Consider the following 26,709-nt stretch of genomic DNA (forward strand, 5'->3'; position numbering starts at 1 on the left):
GAAGAAAATGAAAAGCTCAAAGATCCCAGCGAGAGCGTCAAACAACACGAACTTCAAATACAGATGGACAGCTAATAGAAAATATTGATACAGGGGCAGAAGACATAAAGAAGCAGACAAGTAGAAACCAGCAGACAAGTAGAAACCAGCAGACAAGCAGGCAGGCAGACACACAAAAGCAGGACGGACAACTCACCTTGTCTCTCTCTAGATGAAAAATCTCTGTTTTCCTGGATATTCCACGATTTCCTGCGCAATCCTACTTGCAGTTCCCGCCAAAACACGTTTCTGGCGGGCGCGCCAAAATATAGTGTTTACCGAGGAGTGAGATGACTGGATCAGACGGCTGCGAATGGCCTGGATGCAGGCGGGTGTTGATGTGTTGAGAGATAGTTTATAGCGAACTGGTCGCTTGTTCTTCCTCTAACCGTAGACCAGATATTAGCTCGCTTCTCGCTAGGGATTAAATAGGAGGCACTCGTTCGTTCGTAGTCGTTGGCTTCTTCATCGCTTTTACCTAATTCCTCCAGCTACGCACTTTTGGACTATGTGGCGGAAGTCGCTACGAACACTTGTCGCTTTCGTCTCTCGACTCTAGGTCTGTTTCTCAAGGGCTTTTTTTCCGGAATGTCTTGTCGACTATCTTGTCTTCCCTTAACCGACGCGAGTGATGAGCGTCTCGAACACGGTTCTTATCACACTAACATGGCGCTCGGGGCCTCTTAAGAGATGCTCTGATCTCCAAGTACGACGTACTTGGCAATCTTCCTGGGGCCCCAAGCTCTCAGCTCGGGGGCTGGTCGCTAACTGTGCGGTGACGATGGGGGCGACCTCACTGGTGGGGCCCTTAGGGCTCCACGGGCACCACGGGCTCCACGGGCCAGCTGCCACTCTCACCTCGGTCTGGCATAACCGGGATCTTTGGAAATATTACTGTGGCAGACGAATACAAATACAAGTCTTTCGGCCGCGGCTATACAGTACTCTATTACTGAGCAGTGACAACTGCAGTAATGTATCCTTGGACACCCGCTACGGACACTACAGTATGTTCAGACACTACAGTATAATATTTTATTTTGTTATTTTGATGTATGTGTACGCTCTTGAATATAGTTTTGTTCACTTAATACATTCTTAGTTGTGCCTGCAAGCAAAGTAATTTTCATTAAATACTTTCTCAAATTAAATGTTTATCTTTACGTAAATAAGATAAGTAGATTATTTCCAATTATCTACTTGTCAGTTAGCCTTTATAGAGTACTATCCATTTATTACAGAGTAATAAATAGTTTATTTATCCAGAGTACATTTTATTTTATATGGCGGTAAGAAGCTATACTAGAAGGTTAAAGATTAAATGTTCGTCAGTCAAGATAAAAAAAAAAGTTGGGTCATATCAGGTCACGGGTCACTAGGAGGGAGATGGGTGCAGAGTCAAGGATCGTTACGGGTCAGGTCAATGATACTTTCTGACCAGGCTAGGTCAGGCCAATGCTACTTTCTGAGCAGTCTAGGTGAGGTCAATGATACTTTCTGACCAGCATAGGTCAGGTTAAGGATACTTTCTGAGCAGGCTAGGTCAGGTTAAGAAAACACTCTGACCAGTTTAGGTGAGGTCAATGCTACTTTCTGACCAGCATAGGTCAGGTTAAGGATACTTTCTGAGCAGGCTAGGTCAGGTTAATGATACTTTCTGACCAGGCTAGGTCAGGTTAATGATACTTTCTGAGCAGTCTAGGTCAGGTCAATGATACTTTCTGACCAGGCTTGGTGAGGTCAATGACACTTTCTGACCAGGCTAGGTGAGGTCAATGACACTTTCTGAACAGACTAGATCAGGTCGATGCTACTTCTGACCAGGCTAGGTCAGGTCAATGACACTTTCTGACCAGTCTAAGTCAGGTCAAGGGTTACAGAACAAACTAGGTCAGGGGTTACGGGTCACATCAAGTTACAGCGTCATTATGCCCAAAGCGACATCAGATTACTGTCACACTACCTCCCTCTCCCCTCTTCCCCCCTTGACAGCTGAGTGGACAGCGCTTCGGATTCGTAGTCCTGAGGTTCGGGGTTCGATCCCCTGTGGAGGCGGAAATAGAATGGACAGAGTTTCTTTCACCCCGATGCCCCTGTTACCTAGCAGTAAATAGGTACCTGGGAGTTGAACAGCTGTTACGGGCTGCTTCCTGGGGCTGTGTAACAGATAGGAGGCCTGGTATCCCCCGAAATCATCTCAAGATAAGCTCAAGATAACCTCTGACTGACACAATCACCCTCACAGCTCTCCCTTTCTATTCTAAGAAAGTACAACTAAGAAAGTACTACTCAGTAGATTTCGTAGATCTTCCATCACCCGTGACTGACCTCTCATTTGTCACACTTCCCCCCACCCCCCCACTCACCGCGTGACACTTCCCCCCTTCAATGCGTGACACTCTCTCCCCCCCCCTCTCTCTCACCCTGCGACAATATCCCACATGATAAATGGTGGAAGCAATTAGCAAGACATTAATAGTTGGTCCGAGACTAGGTGGTGAGAGGAAGGGGGGGGGGGAGAGGGGGTGATGGGAGGTGGCGTCTGTGGTCAAGGAGGGGGGGGGGGAGGGGTTAAGTGAGGGGAGAAGGGAGATGGTCGAGTGATGAGAGAGGGGAGGTATTAGGCTGGAAGGGGAGGTGCAAAGAAGAATGGGAAATTGAGTGTGTGTGTGGGGGGGGGGGGTGGAGGTGAAGAGAGAGTAGAAAGGATAGAGGGAGGGGGAAATGGGGGGGGGGGAAGGGAAGTCCTATATATCACATGTTTTTCCCTCTTTAAAATGACGGGGTATTCATGCCCGTGCCACCTCTTGGGTGGCTTAATCTTTATCAGTCATCATTCTCTTTATAATCTTTCATATTTTTCTCTTTCCTGTAAGTCTTCACTGTTGCTCTAGGACTATATATAGGACCCCTTCTCAAGGGGACTTTTCATACGACCCCCACCAACACACACACACACGACCCCCACCAACACACACTCACACTCAACACCCACCAACACTCACACACACAAGACCCCACCAACACACACACACGACCCCCACCAACACACACACACGACCCCCACCAACACACACACACACACACAAACGACCCCCACCAACACACACGACCCCCACCAACACACACACACACACACACACGACCCCCACCAACACACACATACACACACACGACCCCCACCAACACACAAGACCCCCGCCAACACACACATACACACACACGACCCCCACCAACACACAAGACCCCCACCAACACACACATACACACACACGACCCCCACCAACACACACGACCCCCACCAACACACACGACCCCCACCAACACACAAGACCCCCACCAACACACAAGACCCCCACCAACACACAAGGCCCTCACCAACACACAAGACCCCCACCAACACACACGACCCCCACCAACACACACGACCCCCACCAACACACACGACCCCCACCAACACACACGACCCCCGCCAACACACAAGACCCCCACCAACACACAAGACCCCCACCAACACACAAGACCCCCACCAACACACACATACACACACACGACCCCCACCAACACACAAGACCCCCACCAACACACAAGACCCCCACCAACACACACACACACACACACACGACCCCCACCAACACACACGACCCCCACCAACACACAAGACCCCCACCAACACACAAGACCCCCACCAACACACAAGACCCCCACCAACACACAAGACCCCCACCAACACACACACACACACGACCTCCCCCCCTCCCCCCACGAACGAACGCACTGCCTTAAATCTTTCTACCAACTAAAGTGACTCAAATCACCGCGGTAAACTTAAAAGTTTCTAAATCAAAAAACAAACACGATTGAGTCCTGCAGTTCCGACCAGTTTCTAATCAAATAACCCGAAGGCCTTAGTCGACAAAAGGTTGCTGATAAGGCCCTATAAAAGGCCAACACAGATCGAAATAACTCGACAATCGAAATCCGAATTGTCGGTTATTCTAACTCATTTTTTATCTCTCGTACAATCACTGAAGTCTTATCGGAAACTTGCCACTAGTGCTGGCGAGGTTGACAGTCTGCCATGAGGGTTTCCGGAAAGGGGAAGTTGTAGGTTTCCCCCCGTGCGTGCGGGGCAGGTCGCGAGGGGGAGCTAGCTATAACTCGCGCCGACGCGGGTATCTTGAGGAGCGCGTCCTCGCTCACTCACGGTAGTAGTGGCACTGGCTGCCTGGCGCGCGCGCCCACGACGTTCCGGTGTGGGCCTGACCCCCCCTCCTTCCCTTCCTCTCACCCCAGTGCCTGCCCCTCTCTGCCCCCCCCCCTCTCTCTCTCTCTCCTGCTCGTCGCGGAAAGTGAGTCTCCCGCTGCCTGACCTCGCCCCCCGCCAGTTGGTAACTCTCTCGCGGTTTACGCGTACTTCGCGCAGCGTTCCGTCGCGTCTGTCGGGAGGACCCGTGCCCCAGAGGAGTGAAGATGGCCGGAACGGGGAGAGAGGGGTGAGGGATGAAAGGGAAGACCGAGGAGAGAAAGGGGAGGAAAAGCTTGAGGCAAACACCCCCCTCCCCCCCACGACACCTTTCCCTTCCCTTCCCCTATTCAAAGACCAACCCCCCATCCCATCCCCCCCCCTCCACACACACACACACACACAAACAACACCATTTTGGCTCCAGAGCGAGATTCCCCCCATTCCTCTTCCTTTCCTACCGCCTGTTCTGCCTTCCCATCACCCCTGCGCCCCCTCCCTCCCTCCCATCACTCACCATTCCTTGCCTCAACCCTCCACCAACTCACAGCCGTCCTCATAATGACTGTGAGGTGGCTGTTGCTCCGCTAATTTAACATAGGAGTTAAGTTATCGGGCGCTAAGCTGGCCTTACTTTAAGGCTCTGAATCGCTTCCGAAATCAAGCTGATAATATTTAGGGGGATTGGGGCGTTGGCTGTGTAACTGTTCTTCAGTCAGCGGAAACAGCCACTCTGTGGGTGACCCCCCTGGCTGTTGGTGACCCCACTGGTGCTGGTGACCCTCTGGCTGTTGGTGACCCCCCTGGTGCTGGTGACCCCCTGGCTGTTGGTGACCCCCCTGGCTGTTGGTGACCCCACTGGTGCTGGTGACCCTGTGGCTGTGGGTGACCCCCCTGGCTGTTGGTGACTCCACTGGTGCTGGTGACCCCACTGGTGCTGGTGACCCGCCCCCCTGCTGTTGGTGACCTCTCCCCCCTGCTAATGATGACTGTTACTGTTGGTGGTTGCACTGGTAGTACTGGTAGTACCTGGTCACACACCAGGTACTCAATAACACGCCAATAGGTAATTTTGCGTTGTAATTAGTTTAAACAATAAATAAGCGAGTTAATATACACTGCAGTAATGTTGAATTTAATTAAAAAAGCGTCAGCGACTCTTTTTTTTTAACAAACTCCATCCAGATCATTACTATTGGCAATCTCCATAGGCTTTAATTTCGGATTTTCTATGTAATTCTCTCTTCGCTTGTCTCTGTGTGGCGATGGATCTGAAGACGTTAATCTTTACATTAAGAAAACGTGGATTAGGACTTTTTATATTTGGTCTTACCTATGTTCACCTTGCGTTGGGTTTCGAGGATCAGCGTCCCCTCGGCCCGGTCTCCGATCAGGCTACCTCAACCAAGTCTAACCTGAGCCGTGTCAAGACTTTTTTGTTTTGTTTTGTTCCATGGTGGCTGAGACAGTGTACTCCTGACTACGGAATGACTTAATCACTTTATTAATCACCTTGAGGCCCACTGAAGGAACGAGCCCCAAGCTAGACTTGCACCATCGGGGATCGAACACCGAACCGCAAGAAGCAGACAGACCGAACCCAGCCAGGTACCAGTTAGCAGCGAGACCCTTCGAACAGTAGTCAGCTCGATTATCCCACAAGGAAAAAGATACTTTTGATATCTTTATCTATTCTTTACGCTCCTGGTCGCTTCCAGGAACCTGATATCACCAAAAGATTTTTTTTTTGCGATAGGCTTTGAGAATAGGCCTAAAAAAGCGACGTTTGACCCAATTTAACATCGCGGAACAGCGTTTTGGGTCAGTATTACGTCTGCCCTACGTCGTATTAATCCCTGTCCATAAGTTGGTGCGTGATATGATTCCGTACGGACTTTGAGGTGTCCAATATTTTTTGAAAATACACAAATACGGACCCCCCCCTATTGTGAGAGAGCGTCACTGTTGACATGACCGTTACCGTTTGCGAGTCTTACCGTTATTGGGTCTTACCGTTGGCAGACGACACCGTTGACGTAGATTACCGCCCCTGGGGCCAGATTCACCAAGCAGTTACGCAAGTACTTACGAACGTGTACATCTTTTCTCAATCTTTGGCGGCTTTGTTTACAATTATTAGACAGTTAATGCGCTCTGAATCACTGTTTAATATTAACTGTTTAATAAATGTAAACAAAGCCGCCAAAGATTGAGAAAAGAGGTACACGTTCGTAAGTTCTTGCGTAACTGTTCCGTGAATCTGGCCCCTTGGCCCGCCGGCCAGATCAGCTGTGGTGAGGAACGCTGCCCATGGCGGGAACGAACCCAGCACCGCCACGACTCCAATATTTATATCATTGGAAAACTGTTTGTAACTGTCTTCGTCATTCTGGGTCTATGTCTGCCTTTCCCTCTCTCTCTCTCCCCTTCCCCCCCCTTATCTCTTCTTCCCTCTCTCTCCCTCTCTCTCCCTCCCTCCCTCCCTCTCTCCCTCTCCCTTCACCAATCATTAAAAACCTCATAATTCATCCGGCCATTAAACTCTTCGAAAAGGATTTTAGGAAAGCTCTTTGATGAGCTTTTAAGAAGATAAACTCACAATATCCTCTAAGAAAAATGAGGCTCATTATACACCATAATTAATCACTAAAGTAATATTTTAAGTGGTAGTGGAACTTTGAAGGAAATAACAAGTCGATTTTAAAAGTGATTGGATTAAGTTAAAAAAAAATATCGATGCTTTACTATTAAATACAACTTATCAGACAGAATTTTCGGATTTGCTAATAATTCCATTAAATTTGTTTTGAATGTGTGTGTACTGTGTGTATATATGGGCGGGAGCTGTGTGCGTTGCTGCACCTGGAGTCTGTGTGTGTGTGTGTGTGTGTGTTTGTTGCAGCACCGATTGATGAAGATTAAGCCACCCAAAAGGTGGCACGTGCATGAATAGCCCGTAAGTGGTGGCCCTTTTGAGCCATTACCAGCATCAACAGCTGATACTGGAGATCTGTAGAGGTGCGACTGCACCCTGCGTGACGGGAGATGTCTCCCGATGCAGCATGGGGGAGCGAGTGAGTTGGTACGGTACTTGTTCACTAAAAACTTAACATATTCACAACGAACTTTCTAACGTTTCTGGAGCACATTTACCCACAGATTAACATTAGAGTTGTGTTTACCAATAATCATGCTAAAAGAAAGTAACTCAGAGCGCCTCTTCCTTTTGCTCTCAGATCAAGTGCAAATTGTCATTATATAACTGCTGGAGGTGTATTGTTCGCTACGTGGGAAATACTTCACGATATCTTCAACACATAACTGTGAACATAAGGGAACTCTTACCTCACGCGACTGTAGCTTCGCCAAAATTCATAGTACGTGGTCCTTCAGAAACAGTGACTCACCCTTTCACCTATACCGATTGCACTGTATTAACTACCGCTCTTTAATAACCTCTTTCATCAACCTCTTGGAATTCAACCCGTCCTCAGGCAATGTTCGCTCATTCAAGTCGATCCCCCCAAAACGCATTCGTAAATTTAATCGCACTGCGTATTAAAAATGGGAATTTTCACAAATATAAATTAATATCGTAATGTATTACCATGTTGTGCACATTTAGGGGTAAGTTTGGTTAGGTGTTTATAGGCTCTCTTGGCGATTATTGAGAGTTGTAGCAACTGCTTCTGTACCTGCTTCACGTGGGTGAAGTAGGTATAGAGTTCCGGTTCAAACATAGGTTGTCAGTGAGGCGCTGTCCGAAATGTGTTCGAACGTCATACGTTGCGTGTAAAGTTTTTTTTGTTTGACTGATAAACAGTGGGTTTAGCGGCTGCATGGAATAACTTAAGTTTCGGTCTTTTCAGCCCTTTCTCATTAACAAAGGTCAAATGCTCGTTAATCCGGCCACCGAACCCCTTGTTTATGAATGGAAAACGGTTTACACACGACTCACAACTGATGACGTTCGAACACTTCCGGAACAAGTGCTTCACTGACGAATTTTGTTCGAACCACAACGCTGTAAATGCTTCACCCACGTACTACAAACACAAATAATCGCAAACAGGACGTAAACATCTAAATTAAGCTACGCCTAACTATACATTGAATTTTATTGTATAATAATATTAATTTATATAGGATAAGAAGCTTATTTTTAGTATAGTGTGTTAAAATTGATGAATTGGTCTCAGAGAACGGCCACAGTGCCCTAACAAGCCTGGCCTGAGGACGGGTTGCTGTGTTTATGACGGGCTGGTTGATGAGGACGGGCTAGTTGATGAGGACGGGCTGGTTTATGAGGACGGGCTGGTTGATGAGGACGGGCTGGTTGATGAGGACGGGCTAGTTGATGAGGACGGGCTGGTTTATGAGGACGGGCTGGTTGATGAGGACGGGCTAGTTGATGAGGACGGGCTGGTTGATGAGGACGGGCTAGTTGATGAGGATGGGCTGGTTGATGAGGACGGGCTGGTTGATGAGGACGGGCTAGTTGATGAGGACGGGCTGGTTGATGAGGACGGGCTAGTTGATGAGGACGGGCTGGTTGATGAGGACGGGCTAGTTGATGAGGACGGGCTGGTTGATGAGGACGGGCTGGTTGATGAGGACGGGCTGCTTGATGAGGACGGGCTGGTTGATGAGGACGGGCTGGTTGATGAGGACGGGCTGGTTGATGAGGACGGGCTGGTTGATGAGGACGGGCTGGTTGATGAGGACGGGCAATGGAATTGATTCATGTTTCTAACTTGAGACCTCGGTTGAACACCTCTTGAGTCCTTAACTCCTTTGTTTCTAAAAGTATTTCGACCTCTACAAGCAGGTTGTTAAGACTTTTATAGCACTGGTTAATGAGTTGGTCTGCTTCATGTATATTGAATAATACAAATCTTTTCATTTTGATTTTTATAGCAATTTTTTTTCTATGAATAATAGTTTTCTATGAATATTTATGTTTGGTTTTTAGCTTTAAATTTATTTTTTCCACAGACTCGAACAAGTGAATAGTACTAAATCCTACTATCTAATTGTCCATTACGTCAATATATGTACGACGGTCAACATAGTTACTATAAGTACTATTTAAACAGGAGGATGGGTTAACATATATATATATATATATATATATATATATATATATATATATATATATATATATATATATATATATGTATATATATATATATATATATATATATATATATATATATATTTATATATATATATATATATATATATATATATATATATATATATATATATATATATATATAATATGCATCTCCAACTCTTCCTTTCTACATTCCTCTTCCTCTTTCATACTTTTTCAGTCTTCTGTTTTCCTCTGTTCCCCAATTACCCTCAATTCCCTTCCCTCCGGTGCAACTGTGTGGAACTGCTTAGTTGTGTGGAAGACAAGATGAAGAGTTTACTTAAAAAGCTGACGATATCTGGCCCTGACGCCGGGAGAGAGAGAGAGAGAGAGAGAGAGAGAGAGAGAGAGAGAGAGAGAGAGAGAGAGAGAGAGAGAGAGAGAGAGAGAGAGAGAGAGAGAGAGAAATACCCATAAACTGTTGATAAAAGCCTAAATCTAACAAGATGTTGAAATTTTCAAAGCTAAATGTTAACATATACTAGGTACCCTTTCATATAGTCTAGGTTTATTATTATTAATATCTTTTTGTTATTTTACATAAGCATTTTTAATTATTACAAAAGAAAGTAGCAACAAAAGTCATCTATCGACTAAAATGTTTTGTGAGAGATAAAACATTATTTGATTTGGTGAACCCCACAAACTCCTTCCCTTAAACTATATTTTTTTCTGAGGGAAAAATATCACTAACGAATCAAAGTTAGGTTTCGGACGGGGGAAAAAAGTCTACTGAGAAAAACGATCGTTTCGCGAGTAACGAAAATATAATCTTAACTAACGTACATTAAAACAAACGCATTTTATTGATAAATGACGAGTTAGGTTCTCCACTTTCACATACTCACAACTGGAAGCAACACGTCCTCAGAGCATGTCCATTCTATACCCAGCCCGTCCTCCAAACAAAGACCCAAAAGTGATTCCATCCACCCGCCAAACCCCCCTGTTTATGAATGAAGAACAGTTTACACACGACTCACAACTGATGACGTTCAAACACTTTCGGAACAAGTGCTTCACTGACGACTTTTGTTCAAACCACAACGCTGTAAATGCTTCTCCCACGTATTACAAATACAAATAATCGCCAACAGACCTAAACATCTAACCTAACATAACCTATGCCTATATATGTACAATTTGCTAATACATTATAATATTAATTTATATTTGAGAAAATTCCTGTTTTGAATGAACAGTATATTAAAATAGATGAATGCGTCTGAGGGGTCGGCCGCTGGATGGAATGGACACTACAAATATAGATAGACGGGTCGTCTATCCAGCTGTGGACCCCTAAGACGTATTCGTCAATTTCAACATGTTCATTCTTAATACGAATTTTCTCAAAAATTTATTAATATTGTTATATATTAACATATTGTGCATATTTAGGCACTGGTTAGGTTATGTTAGAAGTTTAGGTTCTGTGGGCAAATATTTGTATTTGTAGTACGTGGGTGAAGCATTTACAGCGTTGTGGTTCGAACAAAAATCGTCAGTGAAGCACTTGTTCTGGAAGTGTTCGAACGTCATCAGTTGTGAGTCGTGTGCAGGCCGTTTTTCATTCATAAACAGGGGGTTTATGAATCATATATATATATATATATATATATATATATATATATATATATATATATATATATATATATATATATATATATATATATATATATATATATATATATATATATATATATATATATATATATATATATATGTCGTACCTAGTAGCCAGAACGCACTTCTCAGCCTACTATGCATGGCCCGATTTGCCTAATAAGCCAAGTTTTCATGAATTAATTGTTTTTCGACTACCTAACCTAACCTAACCTAACTTTTTCGGTTACCTAACCTAACCTAACCTATAAAGATAGGTTAGGTTAGGTTAGGTAGGGTTGGTTAGGTTCGGTCATATATCTACGTTAATTTTAACTCCAATAAAAAGGAATTGACCTCATACATTATGAAATGGGTAGCTTTATCATTTCATAAGAAAAAAATTAGAGAAAATATATTAATTCAGGAAAACTTGGCTTATTAGGCAAATCGGGCCTTGCATAGTAGACCGAGAAGTGCGTTCTGGCTACTAGGTATATACTACTATATATATATATATATATATATATATATATATATATATATATATATATATATATATATATATATATATATAATATGCTGTATTTTGGAGGTATAGGAAAATCAATATTGCAACTCCCCCACTACCGCACCTCTCTGTAGCAGCCCTTTCCATCTACCTCTCTGTAACCCCCCTTGCAACCACCCCTCTTCACCCCTCCCCCCTTCCCCTCCAACCATCAATCTTCCATCTCCTCTGTTCATTTCTCACCAGCCACACACTCACACCCACAAGCCCCTTCCCCCCCCCCTCCCCACCTGCCCTTCCCAATCCATTATCCATGCCCAGCTTTAATCCTACCTCCTATCCGGCCCCCTCCCTTACCCTTCTCTACAATCCCCCTCTACATCTATCTCTTTTCCACCTCCCTACCACAACCCCATGGCTTTTCACAACCCTCCCACTCACCCTATCCCATACTCATTACCCACATGATTTCATCCCCCAGAGTCCCCTTCCACCCCACCCACAATTCCCTCCCTTAGTCCCTCCCCACACACCCAGAACCCCCCTCCCACAGCCTCCTCCCACCCACAACCCCCTCTCTCACACACACATCAGCGGCATATGCCAGGTTGGCCAACATAAGAACGGCCTTTGGAAACTTGTGTTAGGAATCATTCAGAATCTTGTATACCACTTATGTTAGACCAGTCCAGGAGTATGCAACTCTAGCATGCAGTCTGTATCTCGTCAAGCACAGGACTAAATTGGAGAAGGTTCAGAGGTATCCCACCAGACTAGTACCCGAGCTGAGGGGTATGAGCTACGAGGAGAGACTACGGGAACCAAACCTCACGTCGCTGGAAGAGAGAAGAGTTAGGGAAGACATGATCACCACATACAAGATTCTCAGAGGAATTGATAGGGTATATATAAAGACAATAAACTGTTTAACACAGGTGGTACGGGAACAAGGAAGATACAGGTGAAAACTGAGTACCCAAATGAGCCACAGGGACGTTAGAAAGAACTTTTTCAGTGTCAGAGTAGTTAACAGATGGAATGCATTAGAGGCAGTGATGTGGTGGAGGCTGACTCCATACACAGAGTCCTATGGAACACCATCTTCCACCTGTCTCCAGCGTGACGTGTCCTCTCTGACTATGACCCTTTGTTTCCTGTCCATCAAGTACTCCCGTACCCAGGTTAGTGTCTTTCCTCTTGGCCATCTTTGTTTCCCCATCTTGTGAATAAGTATTTTGTGAGGATCTGTAACAAAAGGGTTTTGGCAGTCTAGGAAGATGCAGTCTACCTCTCCTTTCTTATTATGTGTGTGTGTACTCACCTAGTTGTGCTTGCGGGGGTTGAGCTCTGGCTCTTTGGTCCCACCTCTCAACTGTCAATCAACAGGTGTACAGGTTCCTGAGCCTATTGGGCTCTATCAAATCTACACTTGAAACTGTGTATGGAGTCAGCCTCCACCACATCACTTCCTAATGCATTCCATTTGTCAACCACTCTGACACTAAAAAAGTTCTTTCTAATATCTCTGTGGCTCATTTGGGCACTCAATTTCCACCTGTGTCCTCTAGTGCGTGTGCCCTTTGTGTTAAATAGCATGTCCTTATCTACCCTATCCGTTTCTCTGAGAATCTTGTATGTGGTGATCATGTCTCCCCTAACTCTTCTGTCTTCTGTCGTGTGTGTATGTGTGTGAGGGAGTGCAGTGAGTGCATGTGTGTATTGAGGCGTGCCACTTGTGTCACAAGGGCTGCACTGTTCTGTATTCCTTCCCTCCGTTCAATGGAGATGAGCAAGAGTTTATGTAGGAGAGCTAGCTCTCTCTCTCTCTCTCTCTCTCTCTCTCTCTCTCTCTCTCTCTCTCTCTCTCTCTCTCTCTCTCTCTCTCTCTCTCTCTCTCTCTCTCTCTCTCTCTCTCTCTCTCTCTCTCTCTCTCTCTCTCTCTCTCTCTCTCTCTCTCTCTCTCTCTCTCTCTCTCTCTCTCTCTCTCTCTCTCTCGCCCTTGCTAAGTCATTTAATAGGAGGAAGTATTTAATGGACAATTTCTGTTTTGTGTTTAAGTATAGGGCAATTTTTTGCCAATTACATTAACGGGGGCAGCGTATAATATTAATTCTCAGAGAGTCGGTGTTTAATCTCACAGCCTGGCACTCTTTAAAGACAGACAGACAGACAGACAGACAGACAGACAGACAGACAGACAGACAGACAGACAGACAGACAGACAGACAGACAGACAGACAGACAGACAGGCAGACAGACAGACAGATTGTTGATTGACAGTCGAGAGGTGGGACCAAAGAGTCAGAGCTCCTTTTTTAAGAAAAAAACCGCTTAGGTTAAGGCTATCAATGAACTTCGGGGAAGGAAAGCGCTCCACCTACACCCCCAACTGCTCAGAGGGGAGAGAGAGAGAGAGGAGGGGCACCCCACCCTTCAGCGGAGAGGGGGAGAGCCACTAAGAGCAGTTTTACAACCTTATTATGGGCCCCGTGCTCCTGTGAGGGGCGGCGAAAGGGCTTCAAAACTGCTGACAGATGGAGACAGACTCAAGAAACGTCCTTGATGTCGGTGAGATGCAACTGCTGCTGCTGCTGCTGCTGCTGCTATATATCAACGCGACAGAAATTTTATTTCCCCCCTCTTATGGCTCTGTCGGTATTTGCTTTTTTTTTTGCAATTTTAGCTATTTCTCTCTAACTATAGAGGTGTGAGTATTGGGTACGGGCGCAGACTGGGCCTCAGAAAGCATGCCCAGACATGGGCGAGAGCCAAGTGAGAGAGAGAGAGAGAGGCAACGGGTACACACTCGTAGATCAGCTGTGGATGTCCTTCACCTCGGCTCATTCATCATCCACTTTTAACACCCGCCCTCTGGATGCCTTCACTGACTCACGCAGCGTAAATAAGAACAGCAAACTAAAACGTCGCGATGAAGTAGTAGTTAGGAGATAGATAGAGGGGTGGTGATTATCACTGAAAAATTACGAGTGAATGACGTAGAGGAAAGCAGGTTGGCACGTGGAGTCGACTTACGGAAAGTAGGGAATGCGGTCGAGCTCCAACTAATGAGAGACACACCGAAATAGGAGCTGAACTCGTTTTCTTTAAACAAAATGTTGAGAATCAAAGAAAATTGTAAATTAAAGCAAGAACTACGATATCATGATCTGTAACGTGGAGGGGGAGTAAACAATGTACTTACCTATTTGTACTCACCTATTTGTGCTTGAGGGGGTTGAGCTTTGTCTCTTTGGTCCCGCCTCTCAACTGTCAATCAACTGGTGTACAGATTCCTGAGCCTACTGAGCTCTATCATATTTACATTTGAAACTGTGTATGGAGTCAGCCTCCACCACATCACTTCCTAGTGCATTCCACTTGTTAACTACTCTGACACTGAATTTTTTTTCTAATGTCTCTGTGGCTCATTTGGGTATTAAGTTTCCACCTGTGTCCCCTTGTTCGTGTCCCACCCGTGCTGAAGAGTTTGTCTTTGTCCACCCTGTCAATTCGCTTGAGAATTTTGTAGGTAGTTATTATGTCTCCCCTTACTCTTCTGTTTTCCAGGGACGTGAGGTTCTTCAGCCTTTCCTCGTAGCTCATACCTCTCAGTTCCGGGACAAGTCTGGTAGCATACCGCTGAATCTTCTCTAGCTTTGTCTTGTGTTTAACTAGATATGGACTCCAGGCTGGAGCTGCATATTCCAGGATTGGTCTGATATAAGTGGTATACAGGGTCCTGAACGATTCCTTACACAAGTTTCTAAAGGCAGTTCTTATGTTGGCCAACCTAGCATATGCCGCTGATGATATCCTTTTGATGTGGGCCTCTGGGGACAGGTTCGGTGTGATATCGACCCCCCAGATATTTCTCTCTATTTGACTCTTGCAGGATTTCACCTCCCAGAAGGTACCTTGTATTTATCTTTCTGCTCCCTTCACCTAATTTCATTACTTTACACTTTCCTGAGTTGAACTTTAGTAGCCATTTTCTAGACCATTCCTCCAGTTTTGGAAACATGTGGAGGACGTAGCAAGCTGTTGAAGCTGGTGTAAATCAATGGACCACAGAGAATAACATGATGTTTAATGAGGATAAGTTCCAGTTCCTGCGCTATGGAAAAAGTGAAAATCTACCCACGGAAACCACAAATAAAACGCAGTTAAATCTCACTATAAAACGAAAAAGAAATGTACAAATATTTGGTAGTAATCGGAAGACTTTACTTTTAAAGAACACAGTAAAGTAGTTGTTGTCACAGTCGGAAGAAAAAATGACAGGGTGGGTAAGAAGAGACCGGGCCGCGAGGATGTTGATCCTCGGAACTAACGTCATGAGGTAACAAAGTACCCCACAAGACAGGTCCTCTCTCTCTCTCTCTCCCTCTCTCTCTCTCTCTCTCTCTCTCTCTCTCTCTCTCTCTCTCTCTCTCTCTCTCTCTCTCTCTCTCTCTCTCTCTCTCTCTCTCTCTCTCTCTCTCTCTCTCTCTCTCTCTCTCTCTCTCCCATGACATTTCCGCCTTCTCTGTCTCTCATACGTCAAACCTTCCTCCCCATATCTCTCATGACACCCCCCCCCCCCGTTATCCCCTCCCCCTCCCACCTCCCGTATGACACCGTTCCTCTCCCGCCACGACACGACACCTCATCCTCCACTCTCCCACATGACAGTCCTCTCCTAGCCACGGCACGCACTCCTCCCATCTTCTCCCCCCTCCCACTTTCCTCCATCATCTCCTCCTTTTCCCTCCTCCTCATCCTTCTCCTCCTCCTCCCACTCCTCCTACCTCCTCCCCCTCCTCCTTCTCACCTCTCCGCTTTCAGCTTCTTCCTGTTAGTGTCGGAAAAAATAGCTGGTCAAGGAAACACGGAAGTAATCCCCTTGCGCGCACCAGCCCGCGCCCACACACACAAATATGGGACACAGGGGACACAGGTGACGCAGGTGACACAGGGGACACAGGTGACACAGGGGACACAGGTGACACAGGTGGAGACTGAGTACCCACATGAGCCACAGGGACGTTCGAAAGAACTTTTTTCAGTGTCAGAGTAGTTAACGGAATGGAATGCATTAGGCAGTGATGTGGTGGAGGCTGGCTCCATACACAGTTTTAAATGTAGATATGATAGAACCCAGTAGGCTCAGGAATCTGTACACCAGTTGATTGACGGTTGAGAGGCGGGACCAAAGAGCCAAAGCTCACCCCCCCCACCCGGCAAGCACAACTAGGTGAGTACACACACACACACGCACAAAGGGAGATGCTGGAATGAAAGAGGAAGTCCCATCGTCAAGGATGTTCGAACTGGCCGGCCGTTTGTTGAGGGTGGAATGGTGTGTGTGTGTGTGTGTGTGTGTGGGGGGGGGGGTTATGGAGGTGTTGGTGTTGGACAAGGGAGGTAGGGGGGGAGGGAGGCAGTGCGCTGAGATGAGCTCGCTCGGAGTGTGGACCGAAGTCCACACTCCGAGCGCGCCTCCGGAAGAGGTAGTGTGTGTGTGTGTGTGGAACGTAAGTGTTTTATGTTGCAGTGAAAAGTGCAGCCACAGTGATTAATTAAGTGTTAATGGCCCTGAAGTCCATCATCCAAGTATTCAATTTAAGTCTTGAGTCTCCATGCCAAGTCTTAATTCAAAGTGTTCTTCGTTTTAGTTTGAAGTCTGAAATGTTTATTTTTTTTCCTTATGTGATGACATGTAACACAATGGCCAATGAAAAAATAAGGTGGAGCTTTATGTGATGGACACAGCCCGGGCCAACAGAAATATATTCGAGTGCAAGAATGATCAAAATAATTCATCAAATGATTAAGTTGTCCAGTAATTAGTGCTGTCACCGAAGCCTGTGGTGACTGTGGTAAATGTGGTGCACTGTGGTACACTCACCGAAGTGTCTGTGGTAAATGTCTTGGGTAATATATTTATATATATATAACTAATCATCTGTGGTAAATGTCCTGGGTAATATAACCAATCGTTTGGTGTTGGGCTTAAGGCCTGTTGACATCTGGAGGGTTATTAAGGCCACTACAATACTTTGCTGACCAACCGGCAAGTATACTGTAGTCTGGGACTAAAAGTATGCTCCCGGTGTATATATATACACCGAGAAGTGGGAGGTTATACCTCTTCCTGTTTTCTTTTGGCTGATCTGAATTCCTGGTTCACTGAATGTAATGCCAATCAGTATATTCATACTCTATGTGATTCCTTGTGAATTCTTCCTGTTTCCAGGGCTTGCACTGGAAACACACTCACCCCAACACACTCATCTGAACACTCACCCCAACACACTCATCTGAACACTCACCCCAACACACTCATCTGAACACTCACCCCAGCACACTCATCTGAACACTCACCCCAACACACTCATCTGAACACTCACCCCAACATACTCATCTGAACACTCACCACAACACTCCCATCTGAAAATAAAGACAGTGACGACGTTTCGATCCGTCCTGGACTTGATAGTGGTCCAGGACGGACCGAAACGTCGTCAATTCCTATTTTTTGTTTCAAATGTGCTGTGTGGATGTCCATTTTTTACCCCCGTTATTGAAACTTACTATTTGCCCTTAGTTGTTAGTTAAGAGCTTTATATACACCTTTGTCATCTATCTTGATTTCATTTGTTTCTTTTTCCTTCTTGGCACGTAATATATATATATTTTTTGTAACAAGTTCCGTGATGTTCCTGGCGACTTTTTCTCATTACGCTTCCATGTTTTGATCAATTAACTCCTTCCAGGAGGTATTTTGCAATTCCTCTCTCATTCTATTACAGTCTCCTCGAAGGTAGTCGACTAGGAAGTCATCGTCCTGGACGATATGGGTTTCTGTGATTGCATTCCATCTTCAGATGATGTGGTCACATGAAGGGGCAAGCTTCGCCCCTATCTAGGATTTGATCGATCGTTCCCTTTTCTGATGTTAGCACAAGATGTAGATCGGTGCTTCCTGGAGTGTGCGGGCTCTTGTCACATGCTGTGTGAGAAAGTTGTCTGGTACTAGCTCCAGAAATTGTTCCTCTTGAAATTGGGATGTTAGATTCACCCCAATCTATTGTCTCGTGGTTGAACTCCTTCATTATACGAGTTAGGTCTTCAGCAGCAGCGTTTATCGCATTATATTTAGCAGATAGGTAACTTCCTCTGCTGTTGTTGTGTAGCATATTCCCACTGTCGCTTTTCTATCATTTTGAGCTACAATATTGCACCACATAGATTTAGAGAGTCTCATGGTGTTTAATTTATCAATGCTGGCTGCAGTTAAGTTCCTTTTTATATAGATATAGTACCACTCCATCTTCTCTTGTTGTTCTGTCCTTGCTGAAATGTGCATGATATCCTGGAAGATGGAATTTTCACCCTGCAATTATGTCTTCTTGCAACCTCATGTTTCGCTGAGCCAAATGATGTCAGGATTCCCAGCCTCCATACATGCACACAGTAGCGTCAGAGATATTGACTAGGCTTCTTGCATTTGTGTAGAAGCCATTTAAACTCATGGCATTGTTGCTAGTGGACCGATAGACCGCTGCTGCTGTCTGCACACTATTGTCCTGTACACTGTCCCTTTGGTTTTGTGTCTGCTTGTCGATGGAGATGAATAGGGTTAGGTTCACCTTACTGAATGAAGGACTTCGTCCTCTCCTCCATCTACTATCCGGATGACTTGCCTTCTCTTTCTCTTTAATTGTGAGACTTTTATTTTGATCTACGTTTCTTAACTCCTTTAGTTAGCTTGTCTCTCAGTTCTTTGTGATTTTCTTGTTCTACTGTGATATCTGGGAATGTGTAAATGTTATCATACCCGTCCAGACCTATCAGGTTGTGTGCGTTCTTGGGTATCTTCTGTGCCTAAGACTTGTGATTAGTTATCCCTACCAAGTTTGTCTCTGGCTCGCCTCACCTCCCTACCTCAGAGCTTCCACTTCCCTTATCGATTATTCTATCATTTCCTCGATGTTTTGCTAATGAGACTTACCCTCTTGTTTTGCCAGCTATCTTATAATATTATTTTTTTCTAGTGTCTATCTCCCTCGAAAGATTCGGAATCCCTTTCCTCAACTCTGCCTACATTTCTTGTCTTTCCTCCCTATTCAGGTTTCATTTTCACCACCCCGAGTGACTGCTTCACACTGTGGGATACAAAACTTCGCCCTCAAGTGACACATTTGGGCTCAAAGTGCAGGGTTGAGAAGTACTGAAGTTGCTTGGAGTTGCCATCATTCTCCAGCACGATGCGTCTAGGCAACACCCTGGTGAGTGGCTTATACCATTACTGACTTGTTTTGTATTTAGTAAAATTCACAATCCCTTATATACATGGCAGTGGAGTCACATATACACTTACCTAATAGAATTTGCAGGGCCGACCTTCAGCTCTTTCGCCCCGCCTCAACAATTGCCACTCGTCTAAGGCAACCACCTAGACCCATGTGTTTCGGGTCATTTTTACTATTTAAATCTATAGCTGAAGTTAGTTTAAAATATTTCTCCCTGTGCGTCCAGATTTCCCCTGTGGCTCGTGTGTCACACTCCTGCATCTCTCGTCGCTATTGAACATAAGCATTCTGTTCATGTTAATTTTAAAGGTATCTCTTAGTATCTTGTACGTCTGAATCATGTCTTCTATAGAACTCCTTTTTTGAAGCGACGTGCTGTTCTGCTGTCTTCGTAGCTCATCCCTCAGGTCTGCACACTCAGGTACTAAACGAACGTAGGCAGTTAAGTTCAGTTTATTCATTTATTATGCACCCCATACCCATCCCGATGGCAATGGTGGAAAGGGTTACAGAGGCAATGCATATATCCTAATTTTTTTAGCATTCTCTTATGTAATGATGCAAAGTATGTGAATAGTCCTGCTGACAGAGTTTACATTTACCAAAATCTATATCAGGACGATATAGATAATGGTCCAGGACGGACCGAAACATCCTGGACCATCTTCTGAGCTGTTGTTTAGTCTGGTCACCAAATCTAGTGATGTGACCACCAAATCTGGACACATCAGCAGATATTGCAAACTGCCAGAGGTACCTGTAGCCGAGCCTAAGCCTAGCAGTGGTATCATCTAGAAGTCTGCTAACCTTACTGGATGACCCATAGACGTGCGGTTCTTCCTGCATAATAGAATGACGATGGATGGAGTAACTGGTGTAAATTTCATTTTACCTGAAGTGTACTATTTTGCGTTGCTTTTCTCGGAATGTTGCTGCCCTCAGGCTCCTAAAAGGCAATCCAAGATGGTAATCTTGGATTACCATCCAAGATTTCAGAAAGCTTGCGTGCCTTCATCCCTGGATGTTATCTTGATAATCTCCAGCTTAGCATATGTGATACACTTTGTGTTGTCCCCCAGTGATACTGATAGCTTCGGGGTTATAACTTTTCCGTACAAACCTATAGTCTGTGGGGATATAAGTGTTCAAATGAAATCAAACATCTATCGGTAGATGATCCATTTATCTGTAGATGGTCAATTTATCTATTGATTATGCATCTATCTGTAAGACATATCTATTCAATCTGAGCTGATCTTCTTCATCGGCTCTGGAGGCCTCGTCAGTCTCACAGAGAAGTATAGTGACGTTTTGTTTGTCTCCTCAGTTATGTTATTTGCATATTGTTCGACTCTGATGGGTGGCCGCCAGGCCTGGTGGGTGCTGGGCTCCGCTTGACTACCTCCTTCATAACACTGTCTCTTCTCTTACTCTAAATGATTTCATCTCATGAAGTAATATTTATTTATTTCTTGTAACTCAACCGGTTATTCTATCTAGTTCTCTGTAACTTCCACAGCAGCAAGTACAGCGTTCTATGTACAGTTCACTGCTTATATTCCTCGCTGTTTTTATTAACGTTTTTTTATTTGGCGTCTGTTCGGCGCCCGGTACATTGTGTCCGGCGCCCGGTACATTGTGTCCGGCGCCCGGTACACCTGACAGATGCACAACTAAGCGTATGGTTACAGGTGTTGGTGATGGTGTGGGCGGCAGCTTCGCCGAGTTCGCAGATGTCCGTAAGGAGACAGCTGCCCCAGCTGCCAGACGGAGACGTCCCTCAACCCTCCACTCTTCCTAAGGGCCCTCCACCCTCCATCAGCCTCCTCCACGAAGGTGCTACTACAGGTAGATATAACGTAGCCTCCAAATATGACGGATGGAATGAGCAAAATACTGAATATTACGCTTCACTCTTGTTATCTATTTCCTCTTGTTCTAGTCTACTCTATGTACTTTTGTCTGTTTATGTATCTCTTTCTCTGTGTGTGCCTCTATCTCTCTTTTACTGTCTATCTCCGCCTGTCTCTCTCTGTCTACAACAGTTACAGCATCGCCAGTCACGGAACTAACAGTGGAATTGATCAACCTTTGCTGTGGTCCAATAATGTATCATTATATTCAAATTCAAATAATTGTATTACAAAATTTGATTTAAGTCATTACTCCAAAAATTGCGTTCAGATTTGTAGTTTCATTGAAAGATTTCAAGTGTCTTGGATAATAATATGAACTCATTGTGTCGGGGGGACAGGAAGCCAGAGTGTATTCATAGACGTTAGGCTTATATCGAAAGTTGGTTGGTTAGTTAAGTTGGTTGGTTAGGAAGTATACTTGCTGGACCGTTAGAAAGCTATCGTGGTGATCTTGATATACTTCCCGTGTGGTTGATTGACTATAAGCTTCAACACAAGATCAATTCAACCTAACTTTGTTTAACATACTCAAAGTTCACCAACCTAATTAAACCTGACTTTAATTACACAGCCAAACCTAACCCACCCTTACCTAACCTGCCATACGCTAAGTTAACTTCACATTTCTCAATGGCCCCGAAAACCAGCACAAACATTTAGACAAAAAACTATAAAAACCGCCTGTAAAAAAAAATTCTTCCCGAAAATAGTTTTGTTCATATAGAATAATGTACATAAGTGGTTTTTATAATGTTATCAGAACATAACAGGTCATACCTGCATGTTGTTATTAAAGTGAGCTGTCCTCATTCGTGTTCCTTTCTACCCTGTAGAAGGCACAGACGGAGAAATCCTCGCAGCAACCTCCAATGTATCCCTCTCAGACGCCGGGATAGATCATGTCTCCGATCTCAGCTCACCTGAACCCCCGCAGCAGCCGGTAAGTGAGTCCTAGCTCATCCTAGTCTCTAACAGCACGTCGTGTCTGTCCTAGCAGTATATGCTAAGACTCTAGGTACTCGCAGGGAATTGAGCTAACACGGCTACCCCCCTTAGTTCACGCCCCAGATACAGATATCAACATGTTTGTAACCTGTAAATCAAGCAAAATGAGTCTCTATGAAACAGAAAATGGCATCCCCCTAGAAACCATGTACCATTGTAACCATATCCTATTGCAACCATTTCCCAATCAGCAATATTCCTCAGCAAACATGCTTCACGATAACCATTCCCTCGACAGTGATGTTCTTCCAGCAACCATATGTCCCCCAAACACCCAACCATATCTCCAAGCAATCATTTACCCATGCAAGCATGTTTCCCCCCCCCCCAAAAAAAATATAACCTAGCAATCATGGCCTCAAGGAACTATGAATCCCAGCAACCATGTCCTAAAGCAACCGTGTGTCCTAGCAACTATGTCCCCAAGTAACCTTAAACCCCAGCAACCATGTCCTATCAAGAACCATAACACTCTTGTAACCATGTCTAAAATACCATTCTTCCATTTCCTTTTAATTCGCAAGATAATCGCAATCTTTATATATATATATCTTTCAGATGACTTCAAGTGACATCCTCCAGGTGGACGCTGGAGGTGTGGAGCCTGATGTCCAAGTCCCTTCAGGTTCGCCGGGTCATGGCCTTCATGTGACGTCAGGTGACCCCGGGGTCGACTTCCTGTTGGCCACCTTAGGCGATTCCGTTAACGGCGATCAGAGGAGTGTGATGGCCCTGTTGCAGTCGTTAAGTAAGGATTCAGTGTGTTTTAGTATATATTCACTAAACAGATTCTCATTGAACGGGCGTATATAGGACAGGAATATTCACACAGGGAATATGCTCCAGACTCACCTTCAAAGCAGCTATTGTATAAAAAACAATACGGGAGAGTCCTCCGGCATTCAAAACATTCTTCGAGTTCCAGGTACAACCCGTAGGAGCTCGAAGATGGATAAATTTCCAATAGCCTTTATACACCCGATTGAAGTACTCAAGTACTCAGCAGGCTGAAGTGTCTGAGGGAGGCCTGGTAAGCCTCTCTCTCTCTCGTCTTAATTAAGATCTTTATGCCAAATTTAATCCAATATTTATACAAAACACTAGAGACAAATCGAATTCAAAAAAAGGAATCGCAGGCTCGATGTCACATTTAATTAATAAGTTTCCTAGTGTTTATAGAGCTTTCACTCTGCAAATCAATATATATTTGTCCACAGGCGTCTTCATACAAGCTTATAGACATTTTCGTTTTTTTCTGTTTACATAATCAAAGACAAAAAAATCATCCACCTGCATTTTAGAAATTTAAAACGTTTACAAAAACTTTTTTTTTTCGTAAATCTGCAAACAGGTGTCATCAGGTCACGTAAATAGAAGTAATTTACACTTACATAACTCTGTTTTTGTTAAACTGTAAAAATGCGACCCCTTATGCGATGTAAACAGCCAAGTGGTTCTCCCGGCACAGTGGTGGACGGGGAGGAGGACACCAGGGCCATGGACATGGTCCGCAAAACTCACGGAGGCCGGAAGAAAGTCGGGCCACAGGGCCACCCTGAGGGCCAGCAGCTACAGGCCCACACGGGTGAGGAACGCCTCGGCGAGGGCCACTCGGAGGACCTGGACCAGCTGGGCGAGGCGGGGCAGGAGTCGCTGCAGCAGCAGATGGCTGAGTTTACCCTGGAGCCGCACTTAGGCCCGGCGATCCTGCCCTTCGAGGTGAGCAGTGGGGGTTTATATATTTTTCGTGTCGTTTATTTTATTAATCTTGCAATTGTTTCGTATTATAGTTGAAGTTCGGAGTTTTCTGGGCTGCCTTGTTCCTATTCTTATTTTGTTTAGTAACTTATATCCACCTATTCTCCTGTCTCTTTACTTTCTCAGGTTCCCGACGGCTACTTCGTGCCCTTCCTGCCCCGTCGTGCCTTCGGCGTGATTAACGGGGCATCGCGACCCGCTCATGGTCATGGGTCTTTCTACATTCACCGACCCCCTGGGCTCGTTGATGTCCCCAACTCCCCCGCCTACGGGTTTCTCTTCAGCGGCTACAGGAGGTTCGATCCTGAGGCTCTACAGGTCCCGAAGGAGTGAAAGAAAAGTCATCCTCCTCATTGCAGAAGTTTCCAGCTCCTTAATTTCCTCTCTTTCCCATCGCCAGTAATCTGCGACAAGTTCGACGAGATCGTCTTAATTTGCACATTGGATTTCCACGGCTTTTCTCCCCGCGTTTGTATTATAGTCTCCCCTGATCCCACTCGTCTCTCGTAGATCACGTTTTCTATGAACACTTGATATTTTTTTTAAGATTTTTGACTGCATTATTTGTGATCGTAATTGAAATGCTCCAGACTCACCTTCAAAGCAGCTATTGTATTAAAAAAAATACGGGAAAGTCCTCCGGCATTCAAGTCCTCCCTTCACCCTTATACAAGTTGATTTCTCTAACTTGCATTTGTTCTCCAGTGTTCAGTCATTATATTTTTAAAGTTGCATTTCCTTGCTTGTCTTCCACAGTTCACAGATTTCACATTTGAATAACAAAATATCTTGCTTATTTCCAAGCCCGTCCTCAGACCAAAGCCATTACCACGAGAAAACACTCCATTCCCTCAAACCACCTGCTTAGTTATGTAGATATGTGTGATGGTCTGAAAGTTTATTACTGTTCCAATAATAGCCTACTTGTAAATTGGCAAGTGAATCCTTAACAGAGATTATTCTCAAGTTATAACGTTTTTGTATTACAAATCGTTGGTTTGAAAAATAAAAAGGATATACTGAAAATACTTTTTTTTTGAAGAATTTGGTTTTCTGTACACGGAATTCTCGGATTCACTCAAATAGTTTTCGAATTTCATATTTCACATTATTGTCAATAATACACTGTAATTTCATAACCCAGTGTACGTTATGTTTTCTTTTAAATGAGCGATATAATAGTTCGTTTAGTTGCGGGACAGGCAACCTGCGTAGGTATGTGCGTTAGGCTTATATCGAGGTCCGCCCCCCCTCCCCAAAGGTTGAACTACTGACCCCCTCCCCAGCAGTCGACTAACTCAAATGTACCTATTTACTGCTAGCTGAACTGGGCATAAGGAAACGTGCCCAGCCATTTCTGCAGCCCGTCATACCTAAGGTTTACCAACGTCAAGAAAACAATCAATGTAATGTACCCTTATCCTAACCTACCAGAGGACCCACAAAAGATAACGGGACAGTAAGTCACTTTCGCCATCCGCTTCCATTTTGTAGTACAGCAATGTTTGGCCTTAGGTAACGCATACGAGCGAAAAGCGACGTTCTTTGTAGGAAAACATTTTGATATCTTTCTCATCCGAGATTCGAACCCCGGATTCCCTATGGTGAGCATTACTTCCTCCATGAATCATACTTATTTCCCTTAAACGACCCGTCTTCACATTGAAACAAAAAAAATCACGCAAAATTTTCGCTAGGAAATTTCTCCATCAGTTTTGGATCATTATCCCTTCTGTAAAACAACGTCTCTTAACTACCCCAGCTGAACGTTTTCTATCTTCAAACATATGTTTACAATCTCAATCAGCAAAACGTTTTCTTTAACAAATAGATCGTTTTATGTCCCCATTCGCTTATTGTTGTTTCTTCTTTCCATAAATTTTCCCACACCACTCGCGGCATTAACAAAATATTTGTAAAAAAATGTTAAATGCAATAAAATATTTTTCCAGTCTGTACCTGTTGATATACCTCTTCCCTTGAGAGAGAGAGAGAGAGAGAGAGAGAGAGAGAGAGAGAGAGAGAGAGAGAGAGAGAGAGAGAGAGAGAGATGGTCTCCTGTTGTGGTCTCCATTATGGCGGCAAACCACGTGTGAGATGGAATAGGTACAAGTGCTAGAGGCTCACCTTGAGCTGCACTCTTCTGGGATCGAGACAGAAGCAAGTCTTGGTAGACGTGG

General features: G+C 44.7%; 2 protein-coding genes across 7 annotated transcripts in view; one reads left to right on the plus strand and one right to left on the minus strand.

Annotated features, from left to right (window-relative positions):
- LOC123754269 (leucine-rich repeat-containing G-protein coupled receptor 4) overlaps window positions 1-7,729 on the minus strand; it is a 128,141-nt gene extending 120,412 nt beyond the window's left edge. For 3 of the 5 annotated variants that reach the window (XM_045736507.2, XM_045736508.2, XM_045736506.2), the window contains exon 1: window positions 197-1,142. The gene's annotated coding sequence lies outside the window, so the exon portion shown is untranslated. Of the gene's footprint in view, window positions 1-196; window positions 1,143-7,630 lie in introns of those variants that run through there. The other 2 variants (XM_069326414.1, XM_069326415.1) reach the window with 2 other exon arrangements.
- A 9,254-nt stretch (window positions 7,730-16,983) lies between these two features.
- LOC123754267 (uncharacterized) lies at window positions 16,984-26,487 on the plus strand. Of its 2 annotated transcripts, none has more exons than XM_045736505.2 (7): window positions 16,984-17,045; window positions 19,669-19,826; window positions 21,542-21,698; window positions 22,600-22,706; window positions 23,330-23,519; window positions 24,240-24,490; window positions 24,656-26,487. In XM_045736505.2, the coding sequence occupies exons 2-7, from the start codon at window positions 19,806-19,808 to the stop codon at window positions 24,860-24,862; spliced, it is 933 nt and encodes a 310-aa protein (XP_045592461.1). In that variant the 5' UTR covers window positions 16,984-17,045; window positions 19,669-19,805; the 3' UTR covers window positions 24,863-26,487. The 2 variants fall into 2 exon arrangements, with proteins under 2 accessions (XP_045592461.1, XP_045592460.1); XM_045736504.2 differs by lacking the exon at window positions 16,984-17,045 and adding an exon at window positions 17,055-17,456.
- The last annotated feature ends 222 nt before the right edge of the window (window positions 26,488-26,709 follow it).

Source organism: Procambarus clarkii, chromosome 18, assembly GCF_040958095.1.
Source record: "Procambarus clarkii isolate CNS0578487 chromosome 18, FALCON_Pclarkii_2.0, whole genome shotgun sequence".
NCBI classification, from domain to species: Eukaryota; Metazoa; Arthropoda; class Malacostraca; order Decapoda; family Cambaridae; genus Procambarus; species Procambarus clarkii.

Excerpts from the sequence above, each read along its gene's own strand:
- LOC123754267 (XM_045736505.2), top strand. The coding sequence starts at position 19,806 with ATGCGTCTAGGCAACACCCTG. Across the intron at positions 19,827-21,541 it reads TGCGTCTAGGCAACACCCTG|GTGTTGGTGATGGTGTGGGC; the intron begins GTGAGTGGCTTA and ends GTATGGTTACAG. Across the intron at positions 24,491-24,655 it reads CGGCGATCCTGCCCTTCGAG|GTTCCCGACGGCTACTTCGT; the intron begins GTGAGCAGTGGG and ends TTACTTTCTCAG.